We start from the raw sequence: 26,765 nt of genomic DNA, 5'->3' as shown, positions 1-26,765 counted from the left end.
TGTCCATAGGAGCAATTAAAGTTGCACAAGAGTAATAGAACTATTCAACCATTCTGGAAAGTGGAAGTATGTTTCTTTCTGTCCCTGTAAACAGCCCTTCAGGAAGGTATTGAATCATTGTTTCCATGGATTCATGCTTAAAATCCTATAGGCACTAAGAAATTACATTACAGAAAACACAGGGAGGTTTCTTCTGACAATGTGGATATCTTATTATGAGTCACTAACACTCAGCTTCCCCTGTTATCTGTGGGAAAAGGTGAAAGCTCAAAGGAATTTGAAAAAAAGCTCCTTTTCCTCTGTATTTAGAGAATTTTTTGATCAGTGTGATAGGTAAGCTGTTACAAACAGAGAAACCTGGTAGCTTTGTGAGATCCTCAAACCAAATCATGCACACTCTCTGGCCACCCTGGTCACCTACAGGCCTCTTAGCAACAGACCAAACCTTGGCTCTGCTGAGCATGTTATCTTCCATCCATCCTTTTATCATCATTACCCTTTCACTTAATTTTTCTAGGAGTGAGAAGGAGCTGGTTCGATTCAACCCTCATTGGGGTCAGAAATGCCATTATCTAAAATCCTAATGTCCAGGTATAAGAAGATTTCAAGCTATGGCAGAGAGTCCTCCTTAGAAACTTAGAGGTGAGGGGCTGAGAAGCAGCTTGCACTGCTGTTTTACTAGTACTTTGAGATTGCCCCCAAAAGCAGACCCCCTATACACCAAACAAAGAAGCAAAACTCAAAGTGCTCAGACACTCTGCCTGCAGGACATATGTGTATAGGCAGTGAACAAAGCTGGCATCTTCTAGATGTTTTTTTTTACTGTAATGTAGTCATGCCCTTTGGCTTTATTCTGTACTGCAGGCAAAGCTGAGAAACATTTGCTGTCTCTGTAATCTGTACTTCAAGAACAATTCATTGGTCTATAGCATGGAGATCATGAGGCATTCCCATGAGTTCCAGTCTCTTTCTGCATTAAGAGATATGCATTTTGAGTAGAAGGTATTCATCTTTGCATTAAAGATGATCTGTACATTAAATATTTTTCTTTTTTGAATCACCATTCAAAATAATGTACATTATCATCATGAGCATGCAACCACATTAAAAAAAATTATCTTTGCATTTAATTTTATCTTTCTGTATTTAAGAGAACTTTGCACAAAGCTAGTTCTATCTTCTCATTGTTCAGTAAAGCAGCACATTTTGCACAGCTGCACGGATTTTTTGTGTCAAAAAGAATTTGAAAAATTAGATTATGAAAATTAAGTTATAAAGCACAAAAAACCCCACTGAGAATATTCTGGAATAAATGAACAGCATATATTTCTTGAAATTTACAACAGTCATGAAGTAGCTGGAGGCTTGAGGGTTGTGATTATTCCCTCCACTCATTGCTTGTGAGGCTGGCTGCAGTACTGTGTCCAGCGTAGGTCCCCCATTAGAAGATCTGCCAAATTGGAGAGGCCCACTAGTGAAGGCTCACCAAGACGGTTAACAGGCCACAGCAGAGGATGAATGAGAATGGGAGGAGAGAACTGGGTTTGTCTAGTCCAGAGAAAAGACTGTTACTGCACTTCAGCTGCTCTCTTCCACCGCCCAGCAGCTGGTTGCAGAGACTATAAAGCCAAACTTCCCCCAAGGGTGTGCAGTGGTAAGACAAGAGGCAACAGGCAGAAGTAGCAGCAGGGAGAACTCCCCAGTGGTCATACAGAAAAGCTTCCTCCCCGTAAGAATGGTTAAGGTTAGAAGAGCTTGTCCGGAGAGATGGTCCTTAAAGATTTTCAAGACTGACCTGGACACAGTTTGGAGCAAACTGGCCCAACCTTGAAGTCAGCCCTGCTTTGGGTAGGGGTTTGGACTAGGTGATGTCTAGTGGACCCTTCCAACCTAAATCCTTCTGTGTTTCTGTGATTTTATAATCAGAAAAAAAGCTTAGTGATTGGCTCCTGATGTGGTCCCTAGTTGCTCTCTGTAGGTCCTCTCTGCAAGCTGAAACTAGCTCACCTCTCTGTGGCAAGTATGTGGAACCTACACAACTGCCTAAATGAACATAGAATTGCTGTAATGTTTCAAAAATAGAACTATCTCCAGCTAGCTCACCTTGCATCATCTCAGTTACTTGTCATCTGGCTTTACATCCTACATACCTGCAACAAGCACCATGAGTGTTACTGAAGAGTTTCTCTTGTGTTGTCCCCCATCTCTTACTTCTGTCTTTTTCTTTGGGTGAGAAAAACAAATTGCTGATACTTGAACAGCTGGGCTTCAAAACAAAAACTTTAGGACATTTTCATTACAGGATTTGTTACTACATTTGTATTTTTCACTGGGAGAGGCTACAATGTTACAACAGTGTTATGTTCATGATGCTGTTTGCTGCTGTGCAGGGCCTGGAATTTCATTCCCCAGGAGATTTGCATTTGTAAACATTCGGACTATGGAAAATGAAGAGTTAAAAATAGTTTCCTACATGGTAAAATGGCTTTTAAAATCCACTTGGAACATCTGAAACAAGCATTTTTAGTACTTCAGGCTGTTTCCCTAACTCCCTTTTCACTGCCCTAGAGTGTCTGTTGAAGATGAGGGCAGGCAATTGGACAGTATACCAGACTGACAGCTTGTCACAGAGACATTTATACTTGGTAACGTGGTGTCAAAGGTATCACCACCTCGCAGAACAAGATAGTTGGTGAATTTGAAGCCTGCGAGGCCATAGAAGCAGGAGTTTAGGGAGTGGGTCTCAAGAACCTCCCAGGAAAATTTCTAGATTGAGAACCCTTGGAAAAGATTGAAGGGAGGCTGCCAGAAATCAGTCTTGTGTGTTTCTAGGGACACTTTTTCTCCCCCTACAAAAAGCTGTTATTTTCCAGATTAAAAACATTCTATGACAGTATTTTATGGACAGACTATTTTCTTCTTCAATATTAGAAAGAAAATGCTATATTCTCTTTGGTGCTCAATTACCCTGCTCATGAGCATTTTGATGTGAAATTCCTCCTCTATGGTCTTGTGATGAAATGACTAACTTGGACCTGCAGACTTTCAGAAAAGTATTCTAGGTGGGATACAACTCAGTCAGTAGCTATTAATTTAGGGCCAACTACAAAGAACTGCACAAAGACCTGGGTGATCAAACAGCAAATGAAACTCATTACAGGGGAAAAATTATGCTAACACTGCATGTAAAAAGACAGGTTCTCAATTGCTATCAGAACATAATAATGAGATTATGATATGCAATTCCCCTGAAACATTGCCTTGATATTCAATAGCATTATAAAACACCAGAGAGATAACTGGAGGAGAGAACAGAACAGAGAGCACACATTTGCCCAATTGCAAATGCCATATGTGCAGTTCTCATTCCTTCACCTGGAAAAGTGCACAAAAATTGAGAAGAGTTCAGAAACATTGGATAAAGAAGGTGGAAGGTTTGGAGTAGTACCCACACAGGGAACAAACAAGTAAGCTAGGATTCTTCAGCTTGGAAAAAAGATGACTGGTAAGAGACAGGACAAGAAGACAACAAAATCACAAGCATCCTGAAGAAACTAGTCAGTGATCAGTTGTGCGCTGTCTCATCTGACGCAAGAAGCGGGGATCATCAAACAAAAACTTAATAGTTCTGCCAAATAATAAAAACAACCAAAAGGAATCAATACTTCATACAATAGGTGGGATCTTGTGCCTTCCTCAGACAGGGTGAGTGCTAAAAGTTAGCATGGTCTCAGAGACTGATAAGCAAATTAATGGAGAAGAAATATACAAAGGACCATTCAAACCAAAGACAACATCTTCAGTCCAAAAAACCCCTGGAGTCTGGGAGACTATTCTGGTCTCATGGATTGAGTTGGACCTGCTGCTGTGATTCATACCATGCTGCAGTCATGCCAGCTTCAAAAATGAAAGTGCTAACTGGAGCACAGTATTATGGGGCTTGAAGTTCAGATTGCAACATGGAAGGCTTCCTATTCCAGTTGCTGCTTCTGGGTTCCAGCTTCTTGGGTGTTGGCTCTTCTGCAGACACAGCAGCAGAAAGAGTGGGAGTCAGGTAGCTGCTGGGTTTGGCTTTCTCTTTTATGCTGGCTTTTGATATGTTCCCCCTGCCCCCCCCCCCTATTTCACTGCACTGTTTTTGCAAATAGGCTAAGCTAAGGTAATCATGTCTTGTATTATTAATTAGATTATTAGCTAAGGTAATTACATATTGTGTATATGATATGTTATGTTAAACTCTTATCTCTGTATCTCAGCACTGTGTTATACTTTCCCTCACTTCTGTGTTGGGGAGCAGGCAGATTAGCCCTTGTGCTAAACCACTACACCTGGGCAAGGATCATTATGTTTGTCCTGTTCTTATCTACAGTGTAAGAATTGTTTTTGCCACTGTTGATATCAGTTTTCCATTTAGGAATAGGCAAAAGTCCATTTCTAACACACCTGAAAGCCTTTGAGCTACACAAAAAGACATCTAGGGAGGAGTCAGTAACTTCAAGGGACAACAAATACTAAATGGGAGTAAAAGACACAAAGTATCAGAAATACAAAGAGGTATACAGGTGAGGCAGGAGTGTACAGGTACATCCCTGTGGGATGATTCAGTGATGGAGTACCTGGAGTTACCCATCCTGCCAAAGCCATGAACAGGTAACATGAGAAAAAGGGGGATTTTAGGCAAATAATAGCCAACAGCCTGCTTAAATGTAACTGAACAGGAATACCAAGCACAGAAGTAGGACACTTCATTTAAATTCATAACCCAGCCACACTGTAAGAACTAAACCAGCCTTTAGTCAAAAAACAATACTCAGTCTTAAGAAACACAGAGTGACAAATAAATCCTAGTTAGATACAAACATGTGTCTGATAAAAGGATCAGTGGCAAGTGTAGGAAATCCACCTGGAGCGACAGAGGCATGGATCCTCTGCGAGCAACACCATACCTTGAAGATATGCAGAGTGTTGTGCTGCCCTTGCTTCCTCCAAAACAGGCCCTTGCTGGTGCTTGGCGTGGGCAGTGAGGTGCCTCGCACCCCTGTGCAAGGTGCAGGTCCCAGTCCCCCCATGCCATGCACTGACTGTCCTGAATGCCAGCTGCAAAGCAGAGCAGCAAACATGGGACATGACAAGTGCGCCTGCTGACTTTATCAGAACATTTGTTAGGAATAACAGAACTGCTCTTGTATCCCTTCCCTTTGCTGGGGTTTGTTTACAAGATTTGTCGTGGAGTGACAGCAGCACAAGATGCCATGCTCAGCTCAGCTCTGGCAGCAACATGGCATGAGCACACTGCTGCTTGTTTTCCCAGGTGGAGTTATCCCACTGGAAGAAAGGAACGCACTGACTTCCCTTTGCTGCAGCCTCAGGTAGGGGCTGTTACAGGAGCTACATTTCTTTCTTTCACTGTTAATTTGAAGTTTCTAAGTAGGAAATTTTCAAGGGGTCTGTAGCCTCTGAGAAGTCTCATTAACTTTAATAGGAGTCAGACATTTAAGAAAAACAACAAATCACCCCAGTAGCACTAGATTATGGTAAATTAATTTTGCATCAAACTGAAGTATTGAAACTCTAATGAACTTCCCAACTAATTGCTAACATTAGGTAAACACAATAGAAAAGCTACAAAGGAGTATCTCATGTGGTGTTCTCCCTTCTTTTCTTTCTAGGTTTCTCAGTCAACAGACGGCTCCAGCAGCCTCTCCTGAGGGCATCTCTCTAAGCAGAACACAATCAGACTATTCATTTAGATGCAGGAATTTTTTTCTTCTCCTGCCACAAATAATACCCCCTGCAATCAGAGTAAACATCCAACAGTTCTGTTTATAAAACCCGGCAATGTTAACTAGAGAAATCTCACATTTAATCAAGACTGTTGACAGTGATGGATTTAATAGTTCATGAACTTCAAACCTACTGATTTTTAAGACTTTCACCCTTTCAAACTTAACATGATTGCCTCTTGCTTCTCTTTCACCTTCTTTTTAAATTCTTTGCAGCAACCCACATTCAAAACCACCCAAGCAGAGGTTCAACTGCCTGAGCATCAGAGCCACAGCAGCATATAGTTCAGCAGACAAATAAAAACACCCTATTTCATCAGGCCCCTAACCCAGGTTGGTGTTTTCAGTCACTACCTAATGTTTTGGGCATCTTCCTTTCTGGCAATCAAGGCAGGAATAGTAACTAGAACAGAGCAACTGATGTAAACAAATTTGCAGACAGGGAGTAAACCTCTTGATCAGAAAATTAGACTCCCAGCTTCTTGGCTGGAATTTCCCACTTGCAGCTGACAGGGAAAAACCTCCAAAAAATGAAGAGCAAAGCAAATATCATAAATGATGCAGGAAAATGGGACTACAAAAAGGATTTAAAATGACACAGATGTGGACTCTTAATCTACCAAGAATCTAAGTTATACTCAATTTCCATCAGTTTATGAACCAAGAGCCTACTTTTCTTTAGCTCCCTGATAAAAGCTTTCTGCTCTCATCTTAGTTGTCCAGTCTCAGGAAAAAAAAATTCAGGACTATTCATTTTCTAGTTAGCTATCTGCTGATCTAATTTGCCTGGACTGTCTATATCAACAAGTATTCATATCAACTTAACTTGTCATAAACTTGTGTCCCTAGCAGTCACTGACTGAAATGAGGCTTAAAACCACTGCTCAGGGGCATCAACAGACACAGCATCAGCAGGCATAATGCGAAACAAATGTTTTTCTTCATGATAATTTGTGGAGATCATTAAAGTGCAAAAAGATTAGATGGATTAAAATCAGTCATCCTTAGGTTAGGGTTAACTTAGGGTTAAGTACTGCAGACTGTGATGCTGCTGAGAACTTCAGAATGAAACTTGTCCTCTACCCTTCTTCAGTTTCAAATGCTGCATGTCAGAATAAATGCAAAGATATGAAAACCAATGTTAAGGTTCATGTCTGCAGTTTCAAGCTGCTTTATTTTTTTCCTTGTATACTTTTAAGAATTAAAAATTGTACTTTACATACATCTCTGTTCAAAAGAAAATCCTGCTGTGCTGCTCTTCAGCTTAAGGAGCTCCCCAAAAAGGCACGTGTCCAATCACAGTTCTCAGCAGTTCTAAGAACAAACTCAAACCTTAGCAAAATACAAGGGCGAGGACTGATTTTTTTTTTTTTTATTAACCTATTTTACAGACTCTCAAGAGAAATATGAGTCCTATCAATGGCTCATCACTGCATGAGACTAATATCAGAGGACACGGCATTGTTTCGCTTTGATGTCTCTCCCTCAGGAATACTCCCTTTGATGAAGTAGTTCAAGGGCAGGCATCAGAAAGTCTGTTGTAGCAAGGTACAGCAAATGGATCCAAGCCACATCAAGACTCCATCAGTGAAAATACAGAGTGAAAGTCAATTTGACAAGCAACACAAATATTTGTTATCACCATGGTCCCAGTGGATGACAATACCTTGTGTTACTGATCACTTTCTCTTAAGTCAACTTGATGCAAGTATAAAGAGTATTACTGAAACTAAGCCACAAAGGATGGAATTTATATTAACTTTCTACGGTAGCCACATTTTAATTTTTTTTTTTTAAATTTTAAATTCAAATTAAATAAACTACTATTTTGAACCTAACCTCTTTTACACTTTTACTATACAGCAACATATATGCTAACACTCTTCGTAAAGAACCATTATTTCAGCTACAAAAAAGTATCTTGCAAAAATTAGGTATGACAGAGAAACAGATGATTGCAGTGCACTTGAGGGACAGTCCCAGACTCTTATAAAAGGCAATTTCAAGCTAAGAGTTTGAGGCATGCATAGCATGCCTGAAGATCTAGTTAATGACATTTACTAACTGTGCCTATCAAGCAGCTCGTAACTCTGAAGAACCTCAGGCATGCTTTCTGCTGCTTCTTTTTTCTAGGCTGGTGTGCACAGCTTTCTTTTGAATAAATGTTAACCAAGTTGTTAAGATACCCTGTATGTTCATTAGTATTTATACTCACACTGATTCCCTTATCCTGGCAGAAGTAATCATATTGGGTAGTAGGTATGGAATCTTAAACGAAAAAAATTGCTTTTCTAGAACTTCTGTACTTTGTATGACCCCCCAGTTTTTAGTTCTGAAGGAATTCTTAACAAGTGAGACATGCAGTTCATTTCTACCTACCATTATTCCATTTCAAATACGAGCTTTAGATTTTACTTGTACATGGTCTGTTGCCAGCAACAGACGCACAAACCTACCTACCAGTTATATGGAGCTTAAAGCAGTAAAAAGAAGACACATAAAAATCTCTCAATAGTTTTAATTTAAAAAATAAACCAGATGAAATTTGAGAGGAGGAACATCCCATTCCAACTGAAATTTTAAAACACATTTCCATGCTAAAAGCAAAATTTTGGATCTGAGCCTCATGGAAGCTATCATGTAATAGATAAAGAAATTAATTTTCAATGTTAATTGTACCTATGTTTTTGTTTTCCTGGCTTATATGACTGTTGCCATTTTTACTAGGTTGATCTAAATCCTCATTTTCTGTTTCCATAGTACTGCTTTCCACGGGACTGTGGGATGATTCTTCACCTACTTCTGCTTCCATTTTTATGACTAAATCATGTTCTTTATCTTCCACGTCCATTCCTTCCTCTGTTCGTGCCAGCCTGTGTTGAACTTCTTCCTCTGTTTTACTTTCTGATTCCTCCTCTTTCCTCTTTGCTTTAAACACTTCAACTCCCATCATCCTCAGGTAATGAAGTCTCTCATTCTTGGGCACAAAGGCACGGAGTGATGTCTTTCCTTGCCAACCACACAGCACTATAGGACACTGAAGATCACCAGGTTTTCTACAAACAAGTAGTTATGTTCAGCCAACCAAGAAAAAGTTAATCTTCAAAACTTAGTTTTATAGCCATACCCTGATAAATAAGTGCACAATCTTTAATAGTGAATGTATTTTATTTTGACTAATGTATTTTATTTTATGAGTATTTTATAACTATTTATGACCATTATTTTATTACTATTTTTAGATGCAGTATATTGGTCTTAACTTCAACACCTAAACAGGTACCTGCTTGTCTACAAGCAAGCAATCAAAAAACCCTAAATCTCAATGCTATTCAATTTCTCCAAAAGGAAAAAGAATTTTCTGGTTCTGGTTTCAAAAATAGCAAGTATCAGTAAGACTTTAAAAAAAGTTTACATTTTTACAGAAAGTTTACATTTAAAAACTTCTCAATAGCTTTTATTATTACTTTGTCAACAAAAAAAGAACAATGAAGAATTTCAGCTTTTCCTGTTCAAATGCTGGTCTCTATAGAGAAACAAACAAATAACACACAGTGATACTGTAGACCTCTGGCAGAAATACTAGTCCCCTGTTATAAAGCTAAAATCTACATTTCTTAAAAACACACAGGCAAGATGGCTTCTTTCTCTCCTACATTCTTTGTATCCTGTCTGGCTTTACAGCTGACCTTACTGTACCTCTATGCCTCCACTGCTGTTTTTGCTGACTAAAAAATTCTTGTCCAAGTTCTAAAACTGCAAATGGAAAGCAATGCATCTACTTACCCAGGGTCCGGGTCGTACTTCAGAACTATACTGCCCATCGCTACAGGGAAGAGGAGTGGGAGGAATATAATCAAAACAGATATGTTATTTGGTACAATGTTAAAATGATTGTAATTTGAAAATCATCAAGAAAACAAGTTTCTAGCCATACAGGATGAACTGGTTAGCAATTATTTACATCAGGACACTAAACTATAGACAATATAGGTAATGCTGATTTTTCTTTCTTTTTATCTCAGACCAAAATATTTACATAGTTACAAAAGCAGCTCTCAACCCTGCCCGCTCCCAACCTCCAAAAAATTAAAATATGGAAGCACACAGTAGATTAATTTACTCAGTATATCTAGGAAGGAACTTTTATATAAGTAAAATGATTGTAAGAGTATGCCAACCCAAACTTTAGAAAAATTGTTCCTTCTGTTTTGCCTCATTGCACACTAAAGTACAAGGACCAGCAATGACTTGGAAATAAAACAACATAAACAAAAGGCTGAAAGTGAACCTTCATTTTTTTCAAGCATTCAGAGCAGAGGAAACAAAAATTTAGTACGAGTAGAAATTGCTCTTCATATTTAAGAAAATAAAATCTGATTAACTATATTTGATAAATTACTTTTTTCTGACAAACAATTGCAGATGGCAAACAGCTTCTGCTGGAGCACTAAGAGGCATAAAGATCAGTCACGTATATAAAATCGATGTTTATCAGGTATTTTGAATGCTGCCTTATAGCACTGCTTCACAGCAGTCACAGGTTTGGCAACTCTTCTGTTCTCTGGAGTTCGCAAACCTTAAAGGCTGTAATCACAAAGGACTACAGTTTCTAGTAGCACACTGGGTTTCAGTAATGCTCATTTACTTAACTAACAAATCTATTTAAGATAAATTTAGTCAACACTTTTAACAAACACAATTTATGTTACAGGATTCTCATAGTCTTCCCTGTACACATAACAATCATTTTGTCATAGCACAAATTAGAAGGCTTACCCATGTCTTTGACTTTCTTCTGTGTTTCACTGCTAAATTTACTTAAGAATGGATTTTCCTGGGTTAGCAGAATTTTAACATCATCTATGCAGACATTTATAATCCTTGCATGAATGAATGGGTAGAGAGTATAAATTCCCTGTTTAACAAATAGATACAATTATTTCAAAATGCAATCTCTACTTTGATGTGAAAATGTTAAAAACAGTTCTGGCCTTTAGCTAATACTAGGAAATAATTTTCAGATTTTACACCATTCTGAAAAACACAAACTCTTACTGATCTGATAAATTTAATACCAGCTGTGCTATAGGCTCTAGAGGAAATCAAAGTACCTCCTCTGAAAACACAATGCCATCTCATTACCTCTTGTGCTAATCTGAAAGCGCATCCAAATTGTTCGCCATCACTGTTGCGAGACCAGACTTTTATCCCCGTGTTAATAACCTGCAAACAGTAAAGCCAATAATCATCATTAAGGAGTATAAATTCTAAATCACCACTCTGAACTTTTTTTCTCTTGAACTATTTAATTAAAAGGAGGAAGAAAGGATAACTCTTCTGTAATATTTGTTCATTTGCACTGGACACTGAATTAAATTCATGTGAAAATTTGTTCAAGGAGACAATGAATTCCCGGTATTTCAACATGAATGTCTTTTACTCCTTCCTTTCCACGTTGAAAACCTAATACTGTACAGAAGTGACAGTCTTAAAATGAGGGCACTGAACTACTGAGATCTAATTTTAGTTTTAGTTTGAGTAAGAGTTTTCTGGGTGATTCTGGGAAAGTCAATCAAGAACGTAATTTTAATATTAAGCACTTGTGCATTTTTAGGACACTGTATCCTTTGCAATACCCAAAGTCTTGCTGTCTAATATAATGCACCATTTTCTTAAAATGTTGTCATTTATGTAGCCATTTCCTGCCTGGGTTAGTAAATATCCTTGGAAATTTTCACCATTCAGCCTGAACTGTATCTGATCTAGCTTTGAAGTTAGCTCTACTTGGGGCAGGAAGGAAGCTGGGCTACATGACCTCATTCTATCTTAAATCCCTCAACAGATTTTAAGACAAATCTTTAGCATTTGCAAGGTATTTTCCATGGGGAGTCCCCTTAAAAAAAATTCCTCTAATTCACAAAAACTACTTTATCCCACTATCATTCAGCTCCACAACTTGTCAAACTGTTGAAAGTACTTTGAGACAATGTCCCCATATAACCCAGCCAGCTAAGAATTCAGCTGAAGTTATCTGTTATTTTTGGTGGGCTCTCAAAGCAGTTAATACTTTTATAATTAAGGGGCTCATAAACACAACAGTGTTGATGTCATCTTGTGAATATACCAGAAGGCCACATAAAAATGCAGCTACACACACACAGATCAGACATGTATTCCTTTCCTCTGCTTTTAAGCTTACGCCTGACAAAAAACGTACTGATCTTAATTTTGAAGACTTACTTCTCAGAGACAATTTTTCATTTCTTTAACAGAGAAGGGATAGAGGGGAAAACACTCACTCAGACTTCAAAAAAAAAAAAGGTCTATCATTGGGCTAATCCTCTAAAATAAGCTCAAAGTTTGAGATATCCACTGATGCTTATGATCTGTTGTGCAAATCTGAAGAGATGAAATGTACCTTCATCTTCTCACTATTGTTCAGCAGCACATTCCTTAGCTCCTTAGAAACCATGTACAGCTGTCTCTTCTTTCCTTCTTGAGTTCGAGTTAGCAAATTCATCTTGGGAAATGATGGGTCCAATGCATAGAATGTCCTGTGATCATAGTACTTTTCTGATTAACTGAACAATGAAATGATATACTCAAAATGCATGAGTTAGCCCATTTCTCAAGCTGTCTCTGCAAACTCTTAACACTTTGGGCCCAGAACACAAAGATCAGGCTTTCCAAGATGCATGACATCAGAAAAGACAACCTGTCATAGACACTGAGACACACTCAAAAATTTCCAGTGCAAACTATAGTTGGCTGTTCTCATTTAAGGAGAGTTTAAGTGTTGAGGCAAGAGGTACCTCAAGCAAAATTAAGGAAAAAGTTCTATGTATGACCATCTAGACCCCTCTTTTGTGATCAACTGAACTATTAATATTCTTAAACTACTAGGAATCTTGCTGTCAAAACAGAAACATTTTTTCTTACTGGATAGGAAGGAACAATGGATCGTCTTCAGGGAGAAACACAAAAGGGTCTTCTTTAAAACCAAACAACTTCATTTTTTTAGATGGTGGTGGTCTAAAAAGAAAATGCCACTGCATTGTCAATTTTAGTAAAAGTATTTGTTTTAAAATCAGTCCATTCAGTTAATTTAGTCAACACATGCCTTATGGCATATGATACTATGCCAAACAGAATAGTGACATTTTACTGTGCTCCACTAAGACAACATTACCCACAATTTAACTTCTCAAAATGAGGAAGTGAAAACAGAAACCACAAAACCAAGAAAACACAGATTTCTGAGGGAGTAATTGTAAAGGCAGTAAAGATGTTCATAAGGTTAACTTCTGAAAGTACTTTTTTGCTAATAGTGAAGAAAGGAATAACAGACTTTGACAATGCTAACAAGCAATAGTTTTCCTAACTTGCTGAAATAGGAGAGCAAAAATGTGGAAACATAGGACAGCTGAGCAGATTCGTTAATTACCCTTGATCAACTTCTAAATGAGTCCAGTAATAAAAGAACTACAGAATACTCAACAATTATGAATCTGTCACAGGACAAATACTTAGATATAGCCTCTTACCCACATACTCGTTCCTTTTTGCTTTGCTCAGTGTCCAAGTTCTGCAGTTCTGGAGTTTCTTTAGACTCCTCATTTTCATCAAGTGCTGGTTCTCCAGGAACACATTCACAACCATTATCTGAATTAACTGCTGACGCTTCAGAATCTCCTGTTTGTGGCAATTTCCGATGAACCTATTTCAAATTACAGTTATTCTCAATGAAGCAAAAATAATACCTAATTTGAAACAAAAAAGATACCTATATTCTTTTTCTGCATTTGGATGCAAGTGCTTAAACAGATGGATTTAAGGAGTTACTCTGATTACTAAATCAAGATACCATTATACGATACTGATCTGGACAACTTCTCACCAACTGTCCAAGAAAGTTGTTTTTGTACCATTTGCAAATCATGTACAAGCACTCACAGAGAAAACTATTTTGAGACCGAATCTGCTGTTTTCCTCCTGGCACTCAAAGTGAAACACACATCCTACTGCTGCACGCTTTCTGTAAGAGTGCTGTAACATTGAACTTTGAATAGTTTGTGCTATTTGGATGACGCTTGCTTCTGAGTAAATTCTTTTTCCTTACTGCTACATATTATTTACTCATAAGGTGTTCTAATGAGGCAAATCAAATGAACAGAAACACCTAAAAGGGATTCACACAAGAAGTTTCTCTCAGATATGAGCAACCTAAGAGATCAAATAAATCACGCCAACTTAAAATCCTGTTGACAGGATTTTAAAGAAAATTGACAACAAATGGATTAAAGTCAAATATCTGAAGCTGCTGCTAACAGTTTTACATCCAATCCTCCTGCTGCTGATCTGCTAATCTGCCAGTGAGTCACTCCTGAGTAACCAGCCAGAGTAAGATAAACTGAAATCAGAGTTAGCTTACAAGCCAAAAAATAAGCCTTCAGCAGAAGGACCATGCACAGCTGAAGGAAGTAACAGCTTAAGGTACCCAATTTAATCTGCTTTGTAATTCTTTCAAAGCCTTAATTTAATGTTCAAGTTTTATCTTGCTACTTTACTATGATTACAAAATCTTCCCTTTTTTTTTCTATTTTAAAAAGAGCATTCTAAAAAGGTTCTTAAGGAATGTAGGTGACACACTGAACTAAAACTGAAGGGCAGAGAAAACAGTTACAGTATAATTTCTGTCACATAAGCGTTCAAAAACCTCCAAAACATCTAGAAATATTAGAATTTAACATTTCAGATCTTTTAAAAGAAGTTACCTTAGGCTGGCGCTTATTCCATGGCATTGGAGATTTTTTTATTAACACAGCCACAAAGAAACCTCCTGTGTTCTGGTGATGTGGCAATATCCTGAGACTAGAGGGGAAAAAAGAAGTTAATCAAAATGTTGTTGTGTATTCAGCAGCAGCATTCAGGTTCTCAGAAAGTACTAGAAGTGTCACATTTACATTTACTTTCAAGGTAAACTAAGTATTCCTAGTAGGACTGTGCAGATTTAATTTAACAAGCTAGAAACTGGATCTAAACTAGAGCATTCTGGCAAAATAATTTCCATTAGTGCAATGTATTCATTTCACTATATGCACCTGAGCTTTAATGACTTATTTCGAAATACTCTTCTTAGAATAGCTATGGAAGTCTTTCATAGCAAGTAAGTTACACTGCCAAAACATTAAAGTTTTACATACTTTCCCAGTAATTTTGGCTTGTCTCCATTTGATGCAAAGAATTCGACATGTTTGTGTGAGTTGTTATTCCTTCTAAGCAACTTTCAGTAATTTTGCTCAGTTCAATGGAATTAAATATTGTGTACTGCCATTACAAAGGATACAATCAAAACAGACGTATACAAGCACAGGTATATACTATATATATACATAGTATATACATATATGCAGTTATCTATTAGGAACACATTCCTAATTTCACCTATTTATAATTTGCCCACCATCATACAAGGGAACCATCAAAACCTCAGAAAATATACTCTGCAAAAACCTACCAACGCTCTAGATTCATTGCCTTGAGCTTCTCTTCATCTTTTACTGGAAACATAGTGGGACGTATTTGTGTTTGTCTATTTGAAGGCACATCTTTCCACTCTTCCAACCACTGTCCATCTTTCAACATAACCTTCAAAGGAGTAAATACAAATACTGTGAAGAACATAGGTCACCCTTTTACAAGTTTTAATTAAAATATTTTCAAACCAAGGTTCAGATGCCAAAAAAGGCAAAGTTGTTTTCTGGTAAATTAAGTTCTTTAAAATGCATTTGTTCCTTTGTGCATTGTATGTGTGCATTTAAGAGCAGGAGATTCTTTCCACCTGTGCCTCTCTTCTCCACTTTGTATGCTTCAAGAAGCATGCAGTCAAGTGAAGACTGATGTAGAATCAACTGCAGTGATCTCTGGTAACCTTCTCCAACATACAGAACACCAAAATCTGAAGGAAAGATGGCAAGGAATAGGATCAGCAAACTATGAGATTTACGATGCACTGTTTCTTCTCCACCAGACTGGATGTGAAACATTCTGCCATAGATAGCCTCAAAGCAGTATTACAAGCGTAAAGCCTACTGCAAGTCAGAGATTAGAAATGAGGAATCATTTCATTACATAAAAAAGATGCAAGAATGAAACACAACAGCTTGTTAAGCATAGAGCCCCATGACACAGGCATACATAGGTCACAGATAGATACATATTTTCAAGGAAAGTTACCGAAGAATCACATCCCCATGAATTTTAGTGTCTGTATCTTCATGTGACTCAGAACACATCTCTAAGTCCACTCTGACATATCAAGTGGACATAACATCACCTTGTTCTCAGGGTCAAAGGACTCTTAAGATACAAGCAGGTTAGAGCCACAACTCTTGTAACAAGACATTTTGAATGCACTTTAAGCAAGAACATCAAAGGAGGGCAGGGGAAATGAAAAATGTCAACAAGAAGATTATATTTCAGAGCTCTAGATGCCTGCTTCTGTACTAGATACTTGGGCTGTAACAAAGATCACATCTGGGAATTATGTTGGGCAAATACATAAAATTAATGACTGAAATGAAGGCCTTTTAGTTGTTAAGGCAATGAAATAGAGAAGTCACAGAGACAGTGACTTCAAGACTGGCAAGCAGAATGAAGTGTTTCCATGCAATCTTGCTGTGATTGACTTGAAGGTTTAATTAAGTGCTTTAATAGAAAGTGAAATATAAAATTTATCTACATTTCCACTGAGTATGTTAGAGCACAGATTTCAATTTCAGGGTTGTGAAGTTTGCCATTTCTTGTCCACTGATCAGATCAGACCTAAAATACTATGCCTTTGCATGTTCCTGAAATAAAAATGACTGTAGTTCCAAAATAGGTATTTTCACATCCAAATATGCTACACGTCATATTGCTACATGGAGTCAAAGTAGACTGTGATTCTGAACTGCTCTTCTTTGGAAGTCATCAGTTTCAGTTTGTTTGTTTCTCTCAACAGATTGATAAATGACTGGAAGTGCAAACAAGTCTAGAACTATTTTGGTTAACTAGAATAACTGCCCAACAGCACTGCTCTGTTCAGTCTTGGCTTACCAGACTAACCACACAAAGTAACTGGTCAAATGACAAAGCATCAACAAACATGCTGAACATTTCTCTATTGCACATTTCATTAGCCTCTTGTTGGAGCAGAATGAAGGCTAAAAGTGTGGCAGAAAGACTACCAGATCTGGAGTAAAAAAGGCATCTTCTTTCAAGATTCTGAAATAATTCATTGTAGTTCACTCATTGTCTGGCTTAAGGAACGAGTACTTTTTCCAAGCACCTAAGTGTTCTTTGAACAAAATCTTACTTTTATTTTGCTGTTACAGAGATTTACAGTCAACTGCTGCTCAAAAATATTCAATGTAATCACTGAGTCAGAGAGCTTTCACTGAACAGATGTTTCACCAGGAAACTGGAGACTACAGTAAGTAAAAACAGCACCAAAGCAAGCAAATATATTCAGTAATAAGCTAGTCAGTGAGGCCTGAAAAAGTACAGTAGCAGCAAATAAGGGCTGAAGAAAGTCTTGCAAACTTTCAACAGATTTTATTAATTTACTTTAAAAAACATCCATTAGGGAGATTTTTTAAATTTCTAATCCAAACACAGAAATAAATGTTACAGGGAATACTATATACTCTTGGTGATCTTCATAAACATACATACATATATATAAGTGTAGCTTTCTTTATACAGTACAAAGAGTAAGATTAAGGCCACAGAGCCACAGGTATGCATTTCACATTTATCCTTCAGGTACAAACAGAACCGTAAAAAGAAAGAAATCAGTTTCTAAACTGAATTTCCAGCAGCAGAACAGAAGCAAGCCTTTATGACATGTACCTTGGACATTAGTGTACACATAGGCATAAACCTCCATATCACAAGAGACTAGTGAAATGGTGAGAGGAGGTGGAACAACCCATGGTGTTGCAAAGGCACATCATTACTCAGTTATCTCGCTGCTACCAGGATGGCCTTCTGCTCTTGATTATACTGTTAACAGGAAACTGAAGCAGCTTGGGGTTTTTTTACACCTCCCTACTAGTCTGTTTCCAGAACTGAAATTATGTAAAGCCTGGAACAAAATGCAGGATTCTATTAATATTCCATGATTACTCACATCGATGCTGAGTTTTATAGCTTATTTCCAGAAAGATTTTAACAGATTTTACTTCCAAATGATTCAAATGGACCAGTGAAAGACATCTAACGCTCACAGACTGTAAAGATGAAGGAAGGCTAACTTAAAAGCTGGCTGAAATTATGTTGCCACCTACAGGCCACATGCACACAAAAGAAAATTATATTAAGTACAGGAAACAACACAAAGAAGCTAAGGTGGAGAGCAAATGACAAGAACTTATCATCAGAAAGATTTTAAGCCCTCTCCCCTACAATGCTATAAAGGTCTGAGGAGCAAATCACTACCATTACTTTGTTTCAGTCTAATATTCTGAAATACTACATCTCAACATTTCCCTAATTTAACACTCTACCAGATCAACAAGTTCACAGAAATATCAAATTAAGTACCTTCCATTTTGTAATTCCTGGCATCCTCTTCAAACCCGGTAACTCAGAAGAGACATCAGCAAGTTCTAAGGCACCTGAAATCCCAAGAATATAAACATCCTTGAAAACAGAATTTGAGAGTTACGTTCCTAATTAACTTTTATAAAAACAGTTCTCCTCCAAGTTTTAAGATGGTTTTTAGACCATTGCTTTTTAAAGGAACAAAATGTTATACAATTACTACCCTACAAATTAACAAGGTAGTAAGAACTGTTTATAACTGAACTACAGAACTTTCCAACCTATAAATAACCCAAAATGTAACAGATACTTCTTTGTAGCAGCTACATAGAAGAATACTCTACAACCTGTATCAGTGTTCCAGGCAATGCAGTCATAGAAGTTTTTATTCTCCCTTAGTTGGTTTGCTTTCATTAATATCCCATAACTGCCTAGCTTACCATGGGATGGGAAGGCAAGTTGATTTACTATGCTTCAGAACTAAGGTAATTTACAATCAGCAAATGTTTAAAATCTTATTAAATCAAAGTCTGTCAAAATGAGCTGATGGAAGGAGTCTTATGAAGGTAAGACAGCCTTGCTTTGACTAAAACTGATGAAGCAAGACTAAAACAACATAAGCACCCAAGTTCAAAACAAATGTTGAGGGTTAGTGTGTCCAAGCGAGGACCTTTGCCTAATTAAATGCAGTTCAGTATTAAAGTTAACACCTCTCAGTATGCTATTGAGCCAAACTGAGTGTATACTAAACATGTACGACTGTGTTACTCAACTCTCCTCCTAAATCACCTCTTTCCCTGCAACCTAGAAGGCAAGGACAGCCAAGGCTAGAGTATAAAACCTGGAAGAGGAACATCTCTTGGTGTGCAGGGGTGCTGTCATCAGCAGCAAGAGGTGCAGCAGCAGACAGGAGGGAAAGACAGAGATAAGGATGGTCAACGGGCTGTGCTCCTTTTCCTCCACCCAAGACAGTGATACTCTTCTCGGTAAGAACTGCACCTTCACTATACAGCTAAACTTTTGCTGTATTTCTATTATATACTGAAGCCATTGCAACAGTTTGCATCTCTAACTTTGTCAGACGTTACCCAGGATTTATTAATCCTGAGATCATCTTGCAGTCAGTGTATTTGTCACCGGCAACCCCAAATCTGTTGTATCTGTCCCTCTAAATAAAACAATTTATTGTTTTAACTTTCTGAAGCTGTGTCAGTGCAAGTCCTTATTGGGGCAGTTGAGGAAAATAGATGAGCATTCATTTTGCCAAATAGTTACAGTAAGAGACCTGGCCTCTGAAGCAGGCAGACATGGGGTCTTACCCACAATGTGACATCCATACTGCTTTGTGCTCCTATCTGAAGAAGTCCTTACCACTTTCTAGTCTTGCCATTGTTAAACTTAATGCTGGTTAATAATTCTGGTTAATATGCCAAGCATACTATAATTTACTGGAAACACATCTATGTTATTCTTTCACTCAGTATGCAAAGAAACTCTCTCTAAATAAAAAGTCCTTTGAATGGAAATTAAATAGTCAGTTCCTAATTATCTGCAGGCATTTTAGGTAACTGCTTCTTCTGAGACAATGAAATTTCATGTGTTATCTGGGGCCAGAATAGTGACTGGCACAAAGAAAACATTACACAAAACACGCTATTCTACTTCCAGAACCAGCTCAGCTCCAGGAGCAATACAGCTGTTTCTACTCTGCACAAGGCTCAGCTTTAAGAGTATTGAACTTTTCATTCAAATTCTAATTAGATGCCTCCAAACTTCAATTTACTGGCTCTGAAAAGTGTCCATCAGCTAAAGACCAGAAATTTGGGCTACGTAAACTACTGTGACAAAGTGACGCAGTGCAGCTTCTCAGCTTACTGCAGTTTTTCCACCTCTTGTTACTTCAAATGAGAGAGACTGGAGAGCAACTTAAGCAAGATTCCATATGCAAGTCAAAACTATAAAAAACCTCCATAATTTTAAAGACATTAAAAAATCCAAGTGTATCAAAATGTGGGTCAAAGGATACTAAAGGCATCAGTGACTCCCACCTACCAGTGCACAAAAACATTCCTCTAACTGCTTAAGTGCACTCTGGGCTTTTTACTCCTCTATAGCTTATGTAGTGTATTCCGAAGGGAACAGCGATGTCAGACAGGGACTCCAATCAGTGGAAATGGTTAGCAGAACCCAGCTAATGCAGATGGAATTCCATGGATCTGTAGAAGTCTCTTATGTATCGTTAACACTGCTTCATCAGGTTTTGCATCTGCACCTGACCTAGGCCCATTTAAGACTGCTCGTATCAACACAAATGAAACCCTACCGGTATCAAACAATTACTGCTGTTTTGTTTACCAAGAGCATTTTACTTACACTACACTAATCACATGCACATTCTTTTTAAGGCTGAGAAAAGATTTCCTCACTCTGTCCAAGTTTGCCTTCTCACCTTGACTCTTTTCCAGCAGAGATGCAATCACAGCTTCGTTTTCAATAGGATTCAGTGAACACGTAGAATATACCATTCTCCCGCCTTCTGCCAGCTGCTCAACACCACGGGTTGCAATTCTTAACTGCAATCTAACAGAACACTCTTAATCTAGCCAGGTATTCAAGAACCAGAAAAACTGTCCATCAAATTTATTACAGGTGAAGCTACATTGCAGTCACACAACTCTTTATGGACTAAGCCAACACTTACTGAGTTTCACAGCTATCGCCAGTACACAAAGTCAGTTTCAAACCAAGTCAGCTTAGTGCATTCTATACTGCAAACACACAACTACACCTACTGAAACAGCAATAGGGTCAAACATTAACACTACTGCATAATAACTTATAACGTTCTGTATTTTGTTCTTTCTAGTGCCCCATCAAGTGCTCAACACTAGAAGAAACCCACAAATCCTACCTCTTCACCTCAGAAATCTAGAATCAAAATGAGGAGAAACCTGACTACTGCAAATATTTTGGACAATGCAGCTTAGCTAGCATTGACCTTCTCAGAAAAGTTATCACTGAGCTGGATCACCACCTTATGTACTACCTGTGTACTTGCAACTGAAATAAAACCTGCAATTGCAAATGCCAGCAGTAACAAATCACCACAGGTCAGCTGAACCACATGGCATTCCTAGTTTGTTACAAACACACAGTAAAATGTTGTAAGATTTTGCATCTGTTTAAATTATTATTTTAACTGTGCCTATACTAAGCTAAGTACTCCTTCATCATTAGTTAACATAAATCAGTGTCAGGTAACTGAAACTGTTCATGTATTGTCTCTAATATTCTAAAATTTTTAAAACATTACTATTAAATTTTATGAGTCTCTGTATTTTCTAATAGTATTTTATCTGCCTAAATGCTAAGAAGCTCAAACAAATTATTTGTTCCCTATTAGCTACCTTGTCTAAATTAATTCAGCATCAGACATTCATCATAGTACAAGCAATTTAGATACAGATACTTCACTTCTCACTTCTAAACACTATTCTTTCTCTGAATACCACATAAGCTCTTGAGTTGAGAAACAAGTGATTCTTCTTAGTCTCTGCTTTGCTGTATATGTGAATGCATGCAGATATTAAAAACATGGGAGAAAACAGGCGACAGAAATCAAAGTACAGAGGTATAATAAGCATTTTTACCCATGAAGCTGCAAACTGTTTTGTGTTGTCCATTTTTTCCATACATCAATGTTTTTCCTCATGGTCCCATCTCCACTGTAACAGAGATTGAACAGATTTGTGTTGTCATTTATAGCAGCAAAAACCACGTCCCTCGCCCATGCTGTCCTATGCTGTACTGTTTGTTTCTACACTATCTTTGTATTTTAGTACCCTGAGTGCAAGTTCAAAACTTGAAGGCCTTCAGCTGACCAAATTCAAATACCACTTGGAATGAATAAAGTTCACCATGATTTGGTATCCCCTTAGGTAAGACAGGTTAAAACATTCACCTGTTTTGGAAATTACTATAAATTGTAACTTACTATGCAACTCCAAAAGAGTAACTCAGTAAAACAATTCTAGCACTGCACTTAATGCAGTAACTTCTGTGCACTGAGGATTACATGCAAGATACCTGCAGGGAACATCACATAAAATCCTGTCATAGAAGAGGACCTCTTTTCTTCCATCAACATCTATTTGTAGATTAGGAATGCTGGAGGCATCATGATTTACCACCATGATGCATGGACTGTTTAATCTCTTAGCCTGATGAACCAGCAGATAGCAGCGCTTGTTGTCGACATCGTTAGCAATTACAAACCCCTCTGGGAACATAAAATAGTGGAAAGATGCTTTACTGTTCAGCAGCTAAATAATTTTACATAGTTTATTGCCTTATATTCAAAATTTTGTAAATATTTCACTAGATATTTATACCTAAGACTGCTTATGAATATAAGACACCTTAGTGAATATAAAATAATATAAAGTTGTCAAGGATTAACTGATGTACCAAATGTAGCCTCAAATGTTTTGTCTTTCATGCAATGGACATACAACACTACCAAGGGTCTTTCAACTTTTCACTCTCAAATTAGAGAAAACCTCCACTGCCACCAAAGACAATCTCGGTACATCAGATTTTCAGCAGAGCACAGAAAGAATCCACTCCTCTCAACTTCACAAATTCCATGGGCAGTATCTATGTGAGCATCTAAGTTAAAGGTTCTAAAGCTTAAAAAAAGATAAATATCTTGACTATTTTAAGGCTAAAGCAGCACAGTCCAATGTTTGTGGGCTACCCCTAAAATAGAAGGGCTCATGGGCCATCATTTACAAAGTACACCCAGTTTATATACAAAAATAAAGCTCTAATCACATCTACTGTAGTCTGAGCTATGAAGATAAATACCTAACCCATGTTTCCTTCAAATCAAGTAAGCCCACAGAAGTCCAAGGAAAAGGTGGAGTACTTCCAATGTCGTATCACTTTGGGAATTCATATGTAGTTACATGCATTACTTATCTGTGATATTAGAAATAATTGTCTACAAGAAAAAGAGGAAATTTAAAGTCACAAAAGTTTTCGGTAGTTTTACCAGACTTACTAGGAAAAGAAACATTCATGTCTGCATGCAACATCTCAATAAGTTGTGCAGTCTTAGATCCAGGTGCAGCACACATATCTAGAATCTACAAAGACCAAGAAGTTAAAAAGGTCCTACTTTGTATTTTCAAGTACTTGAGAAATTTACTGTGTGTTCTTGTTTAAATTAAATATTTTTGCATATACTTGCAAAATTACGATTGTTCTGAACACAGATTTGCAAAAACAAAGTACAGTTTCATTTTTTGTATGCTTTATCTCTGAAGGTCTAAAATATAAAGAAGACTGGTTTGCAGCAAACAAATGCATCATCTGAAAAAAAACAATTGAAAGAGAAAACTGCATATATATATATATATATATATGGGCATACAGTTCTTTTATCAGCTCACATAGTTAACTGGAACTGTACTTACATCCACACATTAAGGGTGAAGTTACACTCCAGTGCAAGAGGTACTTTTCTTTAACTATCAGTAAATTAAACAGAGACAATCCAACACATCTACATTGTAATGCAAAAAAATCAGAATGGCATGAATTGCTTGTTTCTATATCCTGGAACAAACACTTGGAAAATATTTAAGCTTCCCTCAGGCAGCAGAACAGCATAGCACCAACACACGGTTTCTAGCATGTTTCTCCCTCCTGGTAAGCTTGGTCCCTCCCTCATAAGCTTGGTCATTCATAGAAGTCAATTTCACAGCAAACCATTTGACAGCTAACACTGCTTTTTCTTAAGTAGAGAAGCTTAAGGTCTTTCTTCTTGCCTACTTTTAGAGATTTTCAGAAAAATACGACTCTCATCTTCTGGACCTTCAGCTTCAGTAAGTTAGTTGAAATCAGGCAACAGGATAAAAGATGGCAATGGATCTGCTGATTTCCCTCATGCAAGGCCCTGGCATGAACAAGACTAAGCCAGCCGAAATGCGAAGAGCATTTACTGATTGCTCCAGAGAACATGTGATAAGCGCTGGCACACAGTATTGTTAATGTATCATGAAACATACTCAGTAAGACAGTGCCATATATGTCTAACCGATTTATAGAGCATATAAATCTGTTAGCACATAAATATGAGAAGATATACAGAGCTTCAAACGGCATAGAGGGATGAAAACTACCTAGTAGAGAACATTATCATTTGGATCTGGAAAACGACACCTGTTCACAACATGAAATTAAAAACAGTCATCTTACTTTAAAATGGGGTTGAAACATGAATATATAACATAAATGTAGCTAAGTACATTTACACTTTGAATGCAGATTAAGAAGCTACTTAAAACCAAAGTGTTTTTACAGGATGTGGCACATAGCTGAAAAAAGCAGATGTTCCTATGGCAGTGTATTTGCAATCTGAACATGAGCTGATTGCTCATGTTTCTATGCAGAAAGCATAAAACATATCAGCACAAAACAGAAGGGTGTATCAGCATTGATACCATTCTACTTTATAGTTCAATCAAATTATCTTCTAGGAAAATACCCTAGTACACAGTATATTCTAGACTTACCTTATGATGAGGGCTAACATTAAGTAGCAGAGGTGGGATCATACTAACAGCCTCCTGACGACTGATGTTTCCCTTGAAAAGAAAAATAAACAACAAAACCAAACTTCTCCTAATTGCACCAAAAAATGCATTTCTTTAGCAATCATTTTTTTTATCTTTGCATAAAAAACATCGTAGTAAAATAATCTCTATGTAGTAAAATAATAAAGCAATCCAAACCATAGTGTTATAAAACTGGGATTAAATTTTGCTAACATTTAACAAAAAAAATCACAGTACTTTACCCAAGTAAAATTTCTGATAATTATGTACTTAATCCATTTTTTTAAATTCTATGAGTGCAATTTCTTCTCAAAAGAGATGAGACACTGGCTTTAATCAAGTGAGAAATCTCTATCACTAAAGGTAAGTCATGTTAGGTACACACTTGAACATTTAATGAGATTTAAATACTTGTTTTGTAGCAGCAACTAATAATATTACAGGGACATGTTTTCACATTCTGAAGCCAAAACCCAGACATACAAAACAAACAGCAACAACAAAAACCAAAAAAAAAAAAAAAAAAAAAAAAACCACAAAAAACAAACAAAAAAAACCCTAAATTAAATCCAAACAAAACTAAACCAACAAAACTAAAAACAAAACCCCACAAAAAGAAGAAACCCCCAAAGAATCAATTACTTTAGTAGAAGTACTGTAGTTATGTGTCAGAGTCACAGGCTGAATCACTTATAACAGCAACATAAAATCCAGATTCTTCTGAGAAGAGGTATAACCTCAATTCATCACATCACATTTAAATAAAACACTGCTCAGGATATGGAAAAAAAAAAAAAGAAATCAAGATCCTTCCAAAACTTACGCATTCTGTCTCGCTAACCAGAAACTGATGAAACTTCTCCAACTGTGGTGACTTGCGCAAGATTTTTCTACTTAAGTTAGTGTGCCAGGCTAACTCTTCTGGGTACCTGGGCAAAGAGATGCAAAAACGACAGTGGCAAAAAGAGAATGAAACCGATGGTCAGGCTCCATGTTGGGAACATGGTGGGATGCTTTATTTTACTTCTAGCTGACTTACCAGCTCAGTGCTTGCGGCATTTCGACTTTTTGGCCATCCACCTCCAAGTCCTGCAGTTCTTTGAAGTACTTTTCCTTCAAGCAGTGAAGAATCTCTTTGGCGTGGCTGCAAGGGAGAAACACGTAAAAGAGCGGCTGGAGTCACAACCCCAGCGATCAGATCGCCATGGAGGCAAAAACTGCAGGTACTTGCCTGTTTCGGGGCAGCTGGACAGGGCTTACCGAGCCCCGAGCCCGCCCCCACTGCCTGCCCCACCGTGCCTACCTCCGGTAGCCGGTGATGCGCAGGGTGGCGGGCAGAGGCTCCCTCAGCGCCGCCATGAAGGCATCCCATTCGCCGTCAGGCACGATACCCAGCTCCCGGTAGTACCGCTCGAACAGCTCGTTCTCCTTGACGATCTCGGGGTAGCCACCGGCCCAGCCCTGAAACACACCACTCCTGTCAGCTCAGCATCCCTACCGCTCCCCGTCCCGCCTCGGCCCGGCACCCACCGCTTGGTTTCTGCCGCCATCGTCGCCGCCCAGGTCCTGCTGCCGTTGCTGCTGCTGCTGCTGACGCCTGCGGTCGCGAGCCCGGCGGCCCATGACGGCAAAGCGCCGGACGAAGCCCACCACCCGTCCCGCCGTCGGACCGGTCGTTCTCGTCCCTCCCAGCCAGAAGGACCACGGGGCCGACCGCCTGTCGGGCCGCGTGCTCGTGCCCACTGCGCGCAAGCGCGATGCCTCCCCCCAGCTC

General features: G+C 38.1%; 1 protein-coding gene across 1 annotated transcript; it reads right to left on the bottom strand.

Annotated features, from left to right (window-relative positions):
- Window positions 1-8,429: 8,429 nt before the first annotated feature.
- On the bottom strand, window positions 8,430-26,614 carry NSUN2 (NOP2/Sun RNA methyltransferase 2). The gene is made up of 19 exons (XM_054381744.1): window positions 26,522-26,614; window positions 26,295-26,452; window positions 26,031-26,135; window positions 25,815-25,920; window positions 24,950-25,021; window positions 23,434-23,518; window positions 22,458-22,650; window positions 22,022-22,096; window positions 20,821-20,951; window positions 18,372-18,445; window positions 15,304-15,434; window positions 14,561-14,657; window positions 13,331-13,503; window positions 12,726-12,818; window positions 12,205-12,340; window positions 10,929-11,009; window positions 10,563-10,701; window positions 9,570-9,609; window positions 8,430-8,839 (listed from the first exon to the last, which is right to left on the bottom strand). Exons 1-19 carry the CDS (start codon window positions 26,612-26,614, stop codon window positions 8,440-8,442), a joined length of 2,382 nt encoding a protein of 793 aa, XP_054237719.1. The 3' UTR covers window positions 8,430-8,439.
- Between the last annotated feature and the right edge of the window lie 151 nt (window positions 26,615-26,765).

The sequence above is a fragment of the Indicator indicator genome, chromosome 6, assembly GCF_027791375.1.
Source record: "Indicator indicator isolate 239-I01 chromosome 6, UM_Iind_1.1, whole genome shotgun sequence".
Taxonomy (NCBI): Eukaryota; Metazoa; Chordata; class Aves; order Piciformes; family Indicatoridae; genus Indicator; species Indicator indicator.
The sequence above is the reverse complement of the archived record's forward strand: the minus strand, read 5'-3'. Positions and strand labels throughout refer to the sequence as shown.